This window comes from Chiloscyllium plagiosum, unplaced genomic scaffold, assembly GCF_037043375.1.
Source record: "Chiloscyllium plagiosum isolate Xiang-an unplaced genomic scaffold, Cpla_swu_hap1 HiC_scaffold_25, whole genome shotgun sequence".
NCBI classification, from domain to species: Eukaryota; Metazoa; Chordata; class Chondrichthyes; order Orectolobiformes; family Hemiscylliidae; genus Chiloscyllium; species Chiloscyllium plagiosum.
In genome coordinates this window covers 20232040-20247760 of record NW_028270163.1, presented here as the reverse complement: position 1 = coordinate 20247760, position 15721 = coordinate 20232040, and the positions used below count along the sequence as shown (strand labels likewise).

At 66.2% G+C, this 15721-nt stretch overlaps 1 protein-coding gene across 1 annotated transcript in view; it reads right to left on the bottom strand.

The window, feature by feature from the left end:
- The window catches only part of LOC122562044 (E3 ubiquitin/ISG15 ligase TRIM25-like), a 42342-nt gene extending 31245 nt beyond the window's left edge, over positions 1–11097 (bottom strand). The window contains exon 1 of the mRNA XM_043714494.2: positions 10251–11097. Coding sequence (XP_043570429.2) covers positions 10251–10838 — 588 coding nt within the window. The 5' untranslated portion in view covers positions 10839–11097. The remainder of the gene's footprint in view (positions 1–10250) is intronic.
- Between the last annotated feature and the right edge of the window lie 4624 nt (positions 11098–15721).

The following is a 15721-nucleotide window of genomic DNA, read 5'->3' as shown; positions in this document are numbered from 1 at the left end:
GGGGAGAAGTGGGGGTGGGGGGAGAGGGGGAGACGTGGGGGTGGGGGCGAGGCGGGAGAGTGGGGAGTGGGGGCGAGGGGGAGAGTGGGGTGGGGGCGAGGGGGAGACGTGGGGGTGGGGGCGAGGGGGAGAGTGGGGGTGGGGGCCGAGGGGGAGAGTGGGGGTGGGGGCGAGGGGGAGAGTGGGGGTGGGGGCGAGGGGGAGAGTGGGGGTGGGGCGAGGGGGAGAGTGGGGGTGGGGGCGAGGGGGAGAGTGGGGGTGGGGGCGAGGGGGAGAGTGGGGGTGGGGGCGAGGGGGAGAGTGGGGTGGGGGCGAGGGGGAGAGTGGGGTGGGGGCGAGGGGGAGAGTGGGGGTGGGGGCGAGGGGGAGAGTGGGGGTGGGGGCGAGGGGGAGAGTGGGGGTGGGGGCGAGGGGGAGAGTGGGGGTGGGGGCGAGGGGGAGAGTGGGGGTGGGGGCGAGGGGGAGAGTGGGGGTGGGGGCGAGGGGGAGAGTGGGGGTGGGGGCGAGGGGGAGAGTGGGGGTGGGGGCGAGGGGGAGAGTGGGGGTGGGGGCGAGGGGGAGAGTGGGGGTGGGGCGAGGGGGAGAGTGGGGGTGGGGGCGAGGGGGAGAGTGGGGGTGGGGGCGAGGGGGGAGAGTGGGGGTGGGGGCGAGGGGGAGAGTGGGGGTGGGGGCGAGGGGGAGAGTGGGGGTGGGGGCGAGGGGGAGAGTGGGGGTGGGGGCGAGGGGGAGAGTGGGGGTGGGGGCGAGGGGAGAGTGGGGGTGGGGGCGAGGGGGAGAGTGGGGGTGGGGGCGAGGGGGAGAGTGGGGGTGGGGGCGAGGGGGAGAGTGGGGGTGGGGGCGAGGGGAGAGTGGGGGTGGGGGCGAGGGGGGAGAGTGGGGGTGGGGGCGAGGGGGAGAGTGGGGGTGGGGGCGAGGGGGAGAGTGGGGGTGGGGGCGAGGGGGAGAGTGGGGGTGGGGGCGAGGGGGAGAGTGGGGGTGGGGGCGAGGGGGAGAGTGGGGGTGGGGGCGAGGGGGAGAGTGGGGGTGGGGGCGAGGGGGAGAGTGGGGGTGGGGGCGAGGGGGAGAGTGGGGGTGGGGGCGAGGGGGAGAGTGGGGGTGGGGGCGAGGGGGAGAGTGGGGGTGGGGGCGAGGGGGAGAGTGGGGGTGGGGGCGAGGGGGAGAGTGGGGGTGGGGGCGAGGGGGAGAGTGGGGGTGGGGGCGAGGGGGAGAGTGGGGGTGGGGGCGAGGGGGAGAGTGGGGGTGGGGGCGAGGGGGAGAGTGGGGGTGGGGGCGAGGGGGAGAGTGGGGGTGGGGGCGAGGGGGAGAGTGGGGGTGGGGCGAGGGGGAGAGTGGGGGTGGGGGCGAGGGGGAGAGTGGGGGTGGGGGCGAGGGGGAGAGTGGGGGTGGGGGCGAGGGGAGAGTGGGGGTGGGGGCGAGGGGAGAGTGGGGGTGGGGCGAGGGGAGAGTGGGGGTGGGGGCGAGGGGGAGAGTGGGGGTGGGGGCGAGGGGGAGAGTGGGGGTGGGGGCGAGGGGGAGAGTGGGGGTGGGGGCGAGGGGGAGAGTGGGGGTGGGGGCGAGGGGGAGAGTGGGGGTGGGGGCGAGGGGGAGAGTGGGGTGGGGCGAGGGGAGAGTGGGGGTGGGGGCGAGGGGAGAGTGGGGGTGGGGCGAGGGGGAGAGTGGGGGTGGGGGCGAGGGGGAGAGTGGGGGTGGGGGCGAGGGGGAGAGTGGGGGTGGGGGCGAGGGGGAGAGTGGGGGTGGGGGCGAGGGGGAGAGTGGGGGGTGGGGGCGAGGGGGAGAGTGGGGGTGGGGGCGAGGGGGAGAGTGGGGGTGGGGGGGGCGAGGGGGAGAGTGGGGGTGGGGGCGAGGGGGAGAGTGGGGGTGGGGGCGAGGGGAGAGTGGGGGTGGGGCGAGGGGGAGAGTGGGGGTGGGGGCGAGGGGGAGAGTGGGGGTGGGGCGAGGGGAGAGTGGGGGTGGGGGCGAGGGGGAGAGTGGGGGTGGGGGCGAGGGGGAGAGTGGGGGTGGGGGCGAGGGGGAGAGTGGGGGTGGGGGCGAGGGGGAGAGTGGGGGTGGGGGCGAGGGGGAGAGTGGGGGTGGGGGCGAGGGGGAGAGTGGGGGTGGGGGCGAGGGGGAGAGTGGGGGTGGGGGCGAGGGGGAGAGTGGGGGTGGGGGCGAGGGGGAGAGTGGGGGTGGGGGCGAGGGGGAGAGTGGGGGTGGGGGCGAGGGGGAGAGTGGGGGTGGGGGCGAGGGGGAGAGTGGGGGTGGGGGCGAGGGGGAGAGTGGGGGTGGGGGCGAGGGGGAGAGTGGGGGTGGGGGCGAGGGGGAGAGTGGGGGTGGGGGCGAGGGGGAGAGTGGGGGTGGGGCGAGGGGGAGAGTGGGGGTGGGGGCGAGGGGGAGAGTGGGGGTGGGGGCGAGGGGGAGAGTGGGGGTGGGGGCGAGGGGGAGAGTGGGGGTGGGGGCGAGGGGGAGAGTGGGGGTGGGGGCGAGGGGGAGAGTGGGGGTGGGGGCGAGGGGGAGAGTGGGGGTGGGGGCGAGGGGGAGAGTGGGGGTGGGGGCGAGGGGGAGAGTGGGGGTGGGGGCGAGGGGGAGAGTGGGGGTGGGGGCGAGGGGGAGAGTGGGGGTGGGGGCGAGGGGGAGAGTGGGGGTGGGGGCGAGGGGGAGAGTGGGGGTGGGGGCGAGGGGGAGAGTGGGGGTGGGGGCGAGGGGGAGAGTGGGGGTGGGGGCGAGGGGGAGAGTGGGGGTGGGGGCGAGGGGGAGAGTGGGGGTGGGGGCGAGGGGGAGAGTGGGGGTGGGGGCGAGGGGGAGAGTGGGGTGGGGGCGAGGGGGAGAGTGGGGGTGGGGGCGAGGGGGAGAGTGGGGGTGGGGGCGAGGGGGAGAGTGGGGGTGGGGGCGAGGGGGAGAGTGGGGGTGGGGGCGAGGGGGAGAGTGGGGGTGGGGGCGAGGGGGAGAGTGGGGGTGGGGGCGAGGGGGGAGAGTGGGGGTGGGGGCGAGGGGGAGAGTGGGGGTGGGGCGAGGGGGAGAGTGGGGGTGGGGGCGAGGGGGAGAGTGGGGGTGGGGGCGAGGGGGAGAGTGGGGGTGGGGGCGAGGGGGAGAGTGGGGTGGGCGAGGGGGAGAGTGGGGGTGGGGGCGAGGGGGAGAGTGGGGGTGGGGGCGAGGGGGAGAGTGGGGGTGGGGGCGAGGGGGGAGAGTGGGGGTGGGGCGAGGGGAGAGTGGGGGTGGGGCGAGGGGGAGAGTGGGGGTGGGGGCGAGGGGGAGAGTGGGGGTGGGGGCGAGGGGGAGAGTGGGGTGGGGGCGAGGGGGAGAGTGGGGGTGGGGGCGAGGGGGAGAGTGGGGGTGGGGGCGAGGGGGAGAGTGGGGGTGGGGGCGAGGGGGAGAGTGGGGGTGGGGGCGAGGGGGAGAGTGGGGGTGGGGGCGAGGGGGAGAGTGGGGGTGGGGGCGAGGGGGAGAGTGGGGGTGGGGGCGAGGGGGAGAGTGGGGGTGGGGGCGAGGGGGAGAGTGGGGGTGGGGGCGAGGGGGAGAGTGGGGGTGGGGGCGAGGGGGAGAGTGGGGGTGGGGGCGAGGGGGAGAGTGGGGGTGGGGGCGAGGGGGAGAGTGGGGGGTGGGGGCGAGGGGGAGAGTGGGGGTGGGGGCGAGGGGGAGAGTGGGGGTGGGGGCGAGGGGAGAGTGGGGGTGGGGGCGAGGGGGAGAGTGGGGGTGGGGGCGAGGGGGAGAGTGGGGGTGGGGGCGAGGGGGAGAGTGGGGGGTGGGGGCGAGGGGGAGAGTGGGGTGGGGGCGAGGGGGAGAGTGGGGGTGGGGGCGAGGGGGAGAGTGGGGGTGGGGGCGAGGGGAGAGTGGGGGTGGGGGCGAGGGGGAGAGTGGGGGTGGGGGCGAGGGGGAGAGTGGGGGTGGGGGCGAGGGGGAGAGTGGGGGTGGGGGCGAGGGGGAGAGTGGGGGTGGGGGCGAGGGGGAGAGTGGGGGTGGGGGCGAGGGGGAGAGTGGGGGTGGGGGCGAGGGGGAGAGTGGGGGTGGGGGCGAGGGGGAGAGTGGGGTGGGGGCGAGGGGGAGAGTGGGGGTGGGGGCGAGGGGGAGAGTGGGGGTGGGGGCGAGGGGAGAGTGGGGGTGGGGGCGAGGGGGAGAGTGGGGGTGGGGGCGAGGGGGAGAGTGGGGGTGGGGGCGAGGGGGAGAGTGGGGGTGGGGGCGAGGGGGAGAGTGGGGGTGGGGGCGAGGGGGAGAGTGGGGGTGGGGGCGAGGGGGAGAGTGGGGGTGGGGGCGAGGGGGAGAGTGGGGGTGGGGGCGAGGGGGAGAGTGGGGGTGGGGGCGAGGGGGAGAGTGGGGGTGGGGGCGAGGGGGAGAGTGGGGGTGGGGGCGAGGGGGAGAGTGGGGGTGGGGGCGAGGGGGAGAGTGGGGGTGGGGGCGAGGGGGAGAGTGGGGGTGGGGGCGAGGGGGAGAGTGGGGGTGGGGGCGAGGGGGAGAGTGGGGTGGGGAGGGGAGGGGTGGGGGCGAGGGGAGAGTGGGGGTGGGGGCGAGGGGGAGAGTGGGGGTGGGGGCGAGGGGGAGAGTGGGGTGGGGGCGAGGGGGAGAGTGGGGTGGGGGCGAGGGGGAGAGTGGGGGTGGGGCGAGGGGGAGAGTGGGGGTGGGGGCGAGGGGGAGAGTGGGGGTGGGGGCGAGGGGGAGAGTGGGGGTGGGGGCGAGGGGGAGAGTGGGGGTGGGGGCGAGGGGGAGAGTGGGGGTGGGGGCGAGGGGGAGAGTGGGGGTGGGGGCGAGGGGAGAGTGGGGGTGGGGGCGAGGGGGAGAGTGGGGGTGGGGCGAGGGGGAGAGTGGGGGTGGGGGCGAGGGGGAGAGTGGGGGTGGGGCGAGGGGGGAGAGTGGGGGTGGGGCGAGGGGGAGAGTGGGGGTGGGGCGAGGGGGAGAGTGGGGGTGGGGCGAGGGGGAGAGTGGGGGTGGGGCGAGGGGGAGAGTGGGGGTGGGGCGAGGGGGAGAGTGGGGGTGGGGCGAGGGGGAGAGTGGGGGTGGGGCGAGGGGGAGAGTGGGGGTGGGGAGAGGGGGAGAGTGGGGGTGGGGAGAGGGGGAGAGTGGGGGTGGGGAGAGGGGGAGAGTGGGGGTGGGGAGAGGGGGAGAGTGGGGGTGGGGAGAGGGGGAGAGTGGGGGTGGGAGAGGGGGAGAGTGGGGGTGGGGAGAGGGGGAGAGTGGGGGTGGGGAGAGGGGGAGAGTGGGGTGGGGAGAGGGGGAGAGTGGGGGTGGGGAGAGGGGGAGAGTGGGGGTGGGAGAGGGGAGAGGGGGTGAGGTGAGAGGGGGGGTGGGGAGAGGGGAGAGTGGGGGTGGGGAGAGGGGGAGAGTGGGGGTGGGGAGAGGGGGAGAGTGGGGGTGGGGAGAAGGGGAGAGTGGGGGTGGGGAGAGGGGGAGAGTGGGGGTGGGAGAGGGGGAGAGTGGGGGTGGGGAGAGGGGGAGATGGGGGGGGGGGGAGGGGGAGATGGGGGGGGGGAGGGGGAGATGGGGGGGGGGGAGGGGGAGATGGGGGGGGGGAGGGGGAGATGGGGGGGGGGAGGGGGAGATGGGGGGGGGGGGGGAGGGGGAGATGGGGGGGGGAGGGGGAGATGGGGGGGGAGGGGGAGATGGGGGGGGGGAGGGGGAGATGGGGGGGGGGAGGGGGAGATGGGGGGGGGAGGGGGAGATGGGGGGGGGAGGGGGAGATGGGGGGGGGAGGGGGAGATGGGGGGGGGGGGAGGGGGAGATGGGGGGGGAGGGGGAGATGGGGGCGGGGGAGGGGGAGATGGGGGGGGGAGGGGGAGATGGGGGGGGAGGGGGAGATGGGGGGGGGGGGAGGGGGAGATGGGGGGGGGGAGGGGGAGATGGGGGGGAAGGAGGAGGAGGAGGGAGGAGGAGGAGGGGGAGACGGGGGGAAGGAGGAGGAGGGGGAGATGGGGGGAAGGAGGGGGAGGGGGAGATGGGGGAAGGAGGAGGAGGAGGAGGAGGGGGAGACGGGGGGAAGGAGGAGGAGGAGGAGGAGGAGGGGGAGACGGGGGGAAGGAGGAGGAGGAGGAGGAGGAGGGGGAGACGGGGGGAGGAGGAGGAGGAGGAGGAGGAGGGGGAGACGGGGGGAAGGAGGAGGAGGAGGGGGAGATGGGGGGAAGGAGGAGGAGGAGGGGGAGATGGGGGGAAGGAGGAGGAGGAGGGGAGATGGGGGGGGGGGAGGGGGAGATGGGGGGGAGGGGGAGATGGGGGGGGGAGGGGGAGATGGGGGGGGGGGAGATGGGGGGGGGGGGGAGGGGGAGATGGGGGGGGGGAGGGGGAGATGGGGGGGGGGGGGGGTGGGGGAGATGGGGGGGGGAGGGGGAGATGGGGGGGGGGGAGGGGGAGATGGGGGGGGGAGGGGGAGATGGGGGGGGGGGAGGGGAGATGGGGGGGGGGAGGGGGAGATGGGGGGGGGGAGGGGGAGATGGGGGGGGGGGAGGGGGAGATGGGGGGGGGGGGGAGATGGGGGGAAGGAGGAGGAGGAGGGGGAGACGGGGGGAAGGAGGAGGAGGGGGAGATGGGGGGGAAGGAGGAGGAGGGGGAGGGGGAGATGGGGTGGAGGGGGAGATGGGGTGGAGGGGGAGATGGGGTGGAGGGGGAGATGGGGTGGAGGGGGAGATGGGGTGGAGGGGGAGATGGGGTGGAGGGGGAGATGGGGTGGAGGGGGAGATGGGGTGGAGGGGGAGATGGGGTGGAGGGGGAGATGGGGTGGAGGGGGAGATGGGGTGGAGGGGGAGATGGGGTGGGGGGGGAGATGGGGTGGGGGGGGAGATGGGGTGGGGGGGGAGATGGGGTGGGGGGGGAGATGGGGTGGGGGGGGAGATGGGTGGGGGGGAGATGGGGGGGGGGGTGATGGGGGGGGAGGGGGAGATGGGGGGGGGAGGGGGAGATGGGGGGGGGGAGGGGGAGTTGGGGGGGGGGGAGGGGGAGATGGGGGGGGGGAGGGGGAGATGGGGGGGGGGAGGGGGAGATGGGGGGGGGGAGGGGGAGATGGGGGGGGGAGGGGGAGATGGGGGGGGAGGGGAGATGGGGGGGGGGAGGGGGAGATGGGGGGGGGAGATGGGGAGATGGGGGGGGAGGGGGAGATGGGGGGGAGGGGGAGATGGGGGGGGAGGGGGAGATGGGGGGGGAGGGGGAGATGGGGGGGGAGGGGGAGATGGGGGGGAGGGGGAGATGGGGGGGGAGGGGGAGATGGGGGGGGGAGGGGAGATGGGGGGGGAGGGGAGATGGGGGGGGGAGGGGGAGATGGGGGGGGGAGGGGGAGATGGGGGGGGAGGGGAAGATGGGGGGGGAGGGGAGATGGGGGGGGAGGGGAAGATGGGGGGGGAGGGGAGTGGGGGGGGAGGGGAAGATGGGGGGGGAGGGGAAGATGGGGGGGGAGGGGAGATGGGGGGGGGGGGGAGATGGGGGGGGAGGGGAAGATGGGGGGGGAGGGGAGATGGGGGGGGAGGGGAGATGGGGGGGGAGGGGGAGATGGGGGGGAGGGGGAGATGGGGGGGAGGGGGAGATGGGGGGGGAGGGGGAGATGGGGGGGGGGGGTGGGGGGGGAGATGGGGGGGGAGATGGGGGGGGGAGGGGGAGATGGAGGGGAGGGGGAGATGGAGGGGAGGGGGAGATGGAGGGGAGGGGGAGATGGGGGGGAGGGGGAGATGGGGGGAGGGGGAGATGGGGGGGAGGGGGAGATGGCGGGGAGGGGGAGATGGGGGGGAGGGGGAGATGGGGGGAGGGGGAGATGGGGGGGAGGGGGAGATGGGGGGGAGGGGGAGATGGGGGGGAGGGGGAGATGGGGGGGAGGGGGAGATGGGGGGAGGGGGAGATGGGGGGGGGAGGGGGAGATGGGGGGGAGGGGGAGATGGGGGGGGAGGGGGAGATGGGGGGGGAGGGGGAGATGGGGGGGGGAGGGGGAGATGGGGGGGGGAGGGGGAGATGGGGGGGGGAGGGGGAGATGGGGGGGAGGGGGAGATGGGGGGGGAGGGGGAGATGGGGGGAGGGGGAGATGGGGGGGGAGGGGGAGATGGGGGGGGGAGGGGGAGATGGGGGGGGAGGGGAGATGGGGGGGGGAGGGGAGATGGGGGGGGAGGGGGAGATGGGGGGGGAGGGGGAGATGGGGGGGAGGGGAGATGGGGGGGGAGGGGAGATGGGGGGGGGAGGGGGAGATGGGGGGGGGAGGGGGAGATGGGGGGAGGGGGAGATGGGGGGGGAGGGGGAGATGGGGGGGAGGGGGAGATGGGGGGGAGGGGAGATGGGGGGAGGGGGAGATGGGGGGGAGGGGGAGATGGGGGGGGAGGGGGAGATGGGGGGGGAGGGGGAGATGGGGGGGAGGGGGAGATGGGGGGAGGGGGAGATGGGGGGGGGAGATGGGGGGGGAGATGGGGGGGGAGATGGGGGGGAGGGGGGGATGGGGGGGAGGGGGGGATGGGGGGGAGGGGGGGATGGGGGGGAGGGGGGAGATGGGGGGGGGAGGGGGAGATGGGGGTGATGGGGTGATGGGGGGGGGGGGAGATGGGGTGGAGGGGGAGATGGGGTGGAGGGGGAGATGGGGTGGAGGGGAGATGGGGTGGAGGGGGAGATGGGGGTGGAGGGGGAGATGGGGTGGAGGGGGAGATGGGGTGGAGGGGGAGATGGGGGGGGGGGAGGGGAGGGGGAGATGGGGGGGGAGGGGGAGATGGGGGGGGAGGGGGAGATGGGGGGGGAGGGGGAGATGGGGGGGGGAGGGGGAGATGGGGGGGGGAGGGGGAGATGGGGGGGGAGGGGGAGATGGGGGGGGGAGGGGGAGATGGGGGGGGAGGGGGAGATGGGGGGGGAGGGGGAGGTGGGGGGGGAGGGGGAGATGGGGGGGGAGGGGAGATGGGGGGGAGGGGAGATGGGGGGGGAGGGGGAGATGGGGGGGGAGGGGGAGATGGGGGGAGGGGGAGATGGGGGGGGAGGGGGAGATGGGGGGGGAGGGGGAGATGGGGAGAAGGGGGGGAGGGGGGGGAGGGGGAGATGGGGGGATGGGGGGATGGGGGGGAGGGGGGATGGGGGGGGAGGGGGGAGGGGGGGGAGGGGGGGAGGGGGGGGGATGGGGGGGGAGGGGAGAGGGGGGGGATGGGGGGAGGGGGGGGGATGGGGGGGGGAGGGGGAGGGGGGAGGGGGAGATGGGGGGAGGGGGAGATGGAGGGGGGGAGGGGGAGGGGGAGATGGTGGGGGGGAGGGGGAGATGGAGGGGGGGGAGGGGGAGATGGAGGGGGGGGAGGGGGAGATGGAGGGGGGGAGGGGGAGATGGAGGGGGGGAGGGGGAGATGGAGGGGGGGGAGGGGGAGATGGAGGGGGGGGAGGGGGAGGGGGGAGATGGAGGGGGGGGAGGGGGAGGGGGGAGGGGAGGGGGGGAGGGGAGGGGAGGGGAGGGGAGGGGAGGGGAGGGGAGGGGGAGGTGGAGGTGGAGGTGGGGGGGAGGGGGAGATGGTGGGGGAGGGGAGATGGGGGGAGGGGGAGTTTGGGGGGGGGGAGGGGGAGTTTGGGGGGGGAGGGGGAGTTTGGGGGGGGGAGGGGGAGTTTGGGGGGGGGGGAGGGGGAGTTTGGGGGGGAGGGGAGTTTGGGGGGGAGGGGGAGTTTGGGGGGAGGGGGAGTTTGGGGGGGGGAGGGGGAGTTTGGGGGGGGGGTTTGGGGGGGGAGGGGGAGTTTGGGGGGAGAGGGGGAGATTGGGGGGGGGAGGGGGGGAGATTGGGGGGGGAGGGGGGGAGATTGGGGGGGGGAGGGGGGGAGATTGGGGGGGGGAGGGGGGAGATTGGGGGGGGGGAGGGGGGGAGATTGGGGGGGGGGAGGGGGGGAGATTGGGGGGGGGAGGGGGGGAGATTGGGGGGGGGAGGGGGGGAGATTGGGGGGGGGAGGGGGGGAGATTGGGGGGGGGAGGGGGGGAGATTGGGGGGGGGAGGGGGGGAGATTGGGGGGGGGAGGGGGGAGATTGGGGGGGGGAGGGGGGGAGATTGGGGGGGGGGAGGGGGGGAGATTGGGGGGGGGGAGAGGGGGAGATTGGGGGGGCAGATTGGGGGGGGAGATTGGGGAGGGGGAGAGGGGGAGGGGGGGAGATTGGGGAGATTGGGGGGGGGAGATTGGGGGGGGGAGAGATTGGGGGGGGGGGAGATTGGGGGGGGGGGAGAGATTGGGGGGGGGGGGGAGGGAGATTGGGGGGGGGGGGAGGGAGATTGGGGGGGGGGGGAGGGAGATTGGGGGGGGAGGGGGAAGAGAGGGATGGGGTGGAGGGGGTTGTTTAGTGACAGAGGGAGAGGCCGCGCACCTCATACCTTGAGGCGGGCGGCTTCCTCCTCGGCGCCGAGTACGGTGTGCTCCCGGTGCTGGTGCAGGATGCACAGGCCGCACAGGCAGGCGCCGTCGCTGCGGCAGAAGAACTCGAGCAGCTTCCCGTGGAGCGGGCACCGGCGGCGGCTCAGGCCGGCCACGGGCTCGGTGAGCTGGTGCCCGCGGTACTGCTGCTCGTCCTGGTAGTGGGGCCGCAGGTGGGCCTCACACAGGCTGGACAGGCAGGCCCAGCACGACCTGACCGCCTTGGCGTCGCCGCAGCGGTCACACGGCACACGCGAGGCCGAGGCTGAGTCCGGCTCCGGCTCCTGCCTCCGGGCCTGCGCCTGGCCCAGGCGGTTAAACTCGTCGACGATGCCGCACAGCACGATGTTTTTGCGGAGGGGAGGCCTGGGGGTGAAGGTGGCCCGGCACTGGGGGCAGGCGCTGGCCGGGCTCTGCTGCCAGTTCTTGTCGATGCAGCCCAGGCAGAAGGTGTGCCCGCACGGCAGGTTGACCGGCTCGGAGAACACCTCCAGGCAGATGGAGCACGACAGCTGCTGCTCCAGGGACAGCAGCTCGGCCGCGGCCATCACCGCGCACCTGCTAGCACGGCTGTAGTGGGCCGAGTAGCCTCCTCCTCCCGCAGGCCTGACCCACACCCCCTGCCAGAGGCACAGGATTAACCTCCTCCTCAAACACTCAGCTCTCCTTGTCCCTCCCGAAGGTTAAAGGCTACCGCTACAATCCACAGGGGAGACCAAATTAACCTCAAAATGCAATCTCCACATAATCACACCACACTCAGTTATAGTCCAACAGGTTTGTTTGGTTAAAAATCACTCAACACTCAGTTGTAGTCCAACAGGTTTATTTGGTTAAAAATCACACAACACCAGGTTATAGTCCAACAGGTTTATTTGGAAGCATTAGCTTTCAGACCGCTTCTCCTTCATCAGGTCACAACCACCTGATGAAGGCGCGTTGCTCTGAAAGCTAGTGCTTCCACTTAAATCTGTTGGACTCTCACCTGGTGTTGTGTGATTTTTAACTTTGTACACCCCAGTCCAACACTGGCATCTCCAAATCATGAGGTTTATTTGGAAGCACGAGCTTTCGGGGCGTTTCTCCTTCGTCAAGTAGCTGTGGAGCAGGATCATAGAACATAGAATTTATAGCAAAAGATCAAAATGTCGTACGACTGATGTATTGAACAAACCGAAATTGCTGAGCATCTTTAATCACTTAGACTGGGGATTTATTAATACCTAAATCCCAGAACTTCTTTCAAGTCACATTCCTGAGATAACTTAGGGTTATATAAAAATAAAGTGACATCTCAACTCAGACAATCCGGTAAAGGTATGAGGTTAGAGTCTGTCTGTATCCCAACCTTGAGTCAAACTGGTTCTGTTTCCAAAGTTGGAACCTTTATAAAATATCACATGGATTGACTGACGACAGATTGTGTGCTTTTTGAACAAAATAGAATGTATCCGCAAATACAAATCTGTAAATGCAAATTCACCCCTAGACTTATATGTGTATATGCGTGCATGTGAGGGAGAGAGAGTGAGAGAATGTGTGTGTGAGACATTCTCCACATGTGCAGGATTCTATTTGTTTCTCTCTGCTGTCAATAGTGCAGTCAGATAAAACAAGAGTCTATATCAGATTCAAAACATGAACTCTGTTTCTCCCTCCACAGATGTTGCCAGACCTGCTGAGTTTCTCCTGCATTTTCTGCTGGTTTCCTGCATAAGCAGTGTTTTGCTTTTTGTCACTAAATCCTCGCCAATATTTAATTTACAAAGTTAACGGTTTGCAAATAGATCCACTGAAATACATGTTTGTAACTGCAAGTGAATCCAAACTTTTCACACTGAGAAACAATCTATCTCTTGTATGCAACTCGTGTTGTTGTGTAGTTACTATGATCCTGACAGGTTGATGGGTTCACTTGTTCATTTATTACAAAATTACGTCCACTTTGCCAAGCCACAAACCAAACAACAGAGAAAATAAAACCTGAATGATGATGGCTTCAGTAACCATTGAGGTTAGTACAAGACTAAACAAAGGTATTTGTTTGGTGCCTACTGTAATTAATAAGTCACCCAGTCTGCCTTTATAAATGTTCTGGTTGACTTTTTAAACACTGGACTCCTGGTGGCGTGAATTATTTGCATGTTTCTCTTATTTAATTTAAAGATTTTGGCTGAGATTTTACGACCTCTCTTGCAGTTAGAACAGCTCATGGGAGAGTTTAATATTTGAAAATTCTAACTCCCAACTCCAAAATGTTATGTTCCCACCCCAACCAGATCTTGGACGAAGTTGCCAAAAACTAATTACATTTGTATGTCATTGGCACCATGACATTAACTTTAAAATCAAGGGAGCTTTACATTGCCTGCAGCTCAGCCATAGATCACAGAAGAAGGAATCATTTTTGTTTAATAATGGGGAGCAACCAATATAGATACATTCTAAACAGCCTTTTAGAGATGTTATTACACACCTCCCGAGCAGGTGGGATTGAATCTAGGCTATCTCGGCCACAGGTAAAGACATGACCATTGTGACACAAGAGCTGGGTGACCATTGACAGATTTTTAAAAATATATATTTTTATTGGAAAAATAGATTTTTAAATATTACGAGTACAAAACAATACAATACAATTCAAAACAGTACAAAAAACACAAGTTAAAAAAAGCCCAACCCATTCTCATGTACAAATGTATTAACATATATAGAAAAGTATAGAATAAAAAAAGCCAAACTAGCTATTTAACTAAATAAATAAATTGTCTGCATACAACAAAATCTTATGTAATTTTGACCCCACTTCTGGAGCTGATATATTGGGATCCCCACAAATGGCCTCCACCAATGGTTCAATCACCAACATAAAAGGCATGGCGAAAGGGGACAGCCCTGCTGGCTGCTCCGAAAATTGTTACAATTGCTTGCTCGCACCCCATTGGTGATGACCACAGCGAGCGTGTCACCCATCTTATAAAGACTTCTCCCAAACCAAACTGCTGCAGAGAATAGAAAAGGTACAGCCTCTCAACTCGGTCAAATCCCTGTATTGGCTGTTCTTGACATGCTTGAATTACATTAATCAGCCTCCTAACATTATTGAAGGCTCTGCGACTCTTTATGAAGCCCGTCTGATCCTCTTTAATAATAAAAGTTAACACAGTCTCCAGCATTAACGCTAGAGTGTTCGGGAGGATTTTAAAGTCCACATTTAAGAGTGAGATGGGCCTGTACGAAGCACAGTCTTCCGGGTTCTTCCCTTTTTTAAGAATAAGTGAAAAATTGGCCCCTCTCAGAGACGGCAGGAGACAATCATGACTGTATGAATCATTAAACATATTGAGCATCGGGCCTGACAGTATACTTATAAATTCCTTATAGAATTCACTGGGAAGTCCGTCAGGACCGGGCACCTTTCCACTCTGAAGCTGCCTCACAGCTTCCTGCTCTTCTTGCTCTGATAAGGAGGCATTGAGAAAGGACGTTTGTTCTGCAGCCACGCTCAGGAGCCTCAGATCCTTAAAAAAAGATTCTATTTTTGCCCGCTCATCCTCACAATCCTTGGATTGGTATAACTTAGAGTAAAATCTCTGGAACACCACATTAATCTTTTTAGAGTCACATGTTCAGTTCCAGACCCTTCCCTAATTGCCATGATGGCTTGTGGGGCACTCCTTTTCCTGGCGAGATATGCTAAGTACTTGCCTGGTTTGTCACCTCATATAACCTTTGCTTTGCAAAAGCTAGCTCCTTCTTTGCCGTCTGCCTGAGCACAGAATTCAATGCAGACCGCAGCCCCGTAATCCTCTATAGCTTGACCAACAAGGGCCTGTCAAAGTAGGCCTTCTCAGCTGTCTTCAACCGAGCTTCAAGGAGATGTTGCTGCTCATCCTTCTCCCGCTTCCTACTGGTGGAATATGAAATAACTAACCTCTGAGCATAGGCTTTGGCATTTTCCCAGAGAACGGATGAACTACCAACTGAGCCTAAGTTGATGTCTAGGAATGCCCGAAATTCCTCGAGAAATACTCCACAAACTTATTATCCTTGAGGATAAAGGGATCCATTCGCCAGTGCCTCGGACCCACTGCAACCCACTGGAGCAGGATCAGAGATGGTAATATTTCCAATCGTACAAGATGCCACCAAATCCAGGGTTACCGCAGAGGTCAGAAAAAAAATCAATTCTAGTGTGACATCTGTGTGAATTGGAGAAAAATGTAAAATCCTTGCCTGTAGGGTGGAGACGCCTCCGGACATCCACCACCCTAACTCCACACACAAATCTACTAACTGTTTAGTTTGTAGAGAGGGCCTTTGGGCAACCTGTCTACTGTGGGATCCATGAGACAGTTAAAATTTCCCACTATAATGATGTGCTAGGACTCGAGACTTATCAGTTTAGAAAAAGCATCTACCAAAAATTTAAGGGGATGAGCTGGAGGGCAGTAAACATTTAAAACATCATATTCTTCCCCATTTATAAAGGCTTTAAGAATTACAAACCTCCCATGTGTGTCTTTAACAACTTAAATGTGAGATGCTTTCTAACCAATATAACCACTCCCCTACTTCTGGTATTAAATGATGAAAAATAAACTCAGTCAAAGCCATTCTGCTGTAATTTCAGATGCTCCTTGTCATCCAAGTGTGTCTCCTGTAACAAATCAATATCCACCTTCTCCTTTCTAAGACTCAAGAGTACCTTATTCCTCTTAATTGGTGAGTGACTTCCCTTGATATTACAAGTAAACCATTTAATCAAGTCGTTAGCCATAACATTTAAATTCCAGACAGGAGGAACCCAAACCACAAATCGCTGAGCCTTAGTGTCACATGATCCACCACATATAAAAACTACATAAACTATCCCTTTGGGGCGGCACGGTGGCACAGTGGTTAGCACTGCTGCCTCACAGCGCCAAAGACCTGGGTTCAATTCCTGCCTCAGGCGACTGACTGTGTGGAGTTTGCACGTTCTCCCAGTGTCTGCGTGGGTTTCCTCCGGGTACTCCGGTTTCCTCCCACAGTCCAAAGATGTGCAGGGTCAGGTGAATTGGCCATACTAAATTGCCCGTCGTGTTAGGTAAGGGGTAAATGTAGGGGTATGGGTGGGTTTCGCTTCGGCGGGTCGGTGTGGACTTGTTGGGCCGAAGGGCCTGTTTCCACACTGTAATCTAATCTAATCTAAAATCACTACATTTAACAAACCTACAAAACTATTAAAAATTAGTGTCAAAGAGATGTACAGATCCATCTAAGGTGTATCGGAGCACCGCTGGATACCTCAGGGAGTACTGAATCCCAAGCTCCCTCGGTCTTCTCTTGACACTGTCGTAAGATTTTCATTTCTGGATCACAGCTGGTGAAAAGTCCTGAAAGCACATGATCTTAGACCCCTCGTAAATTAGGGCCTTTGGATCCTTCC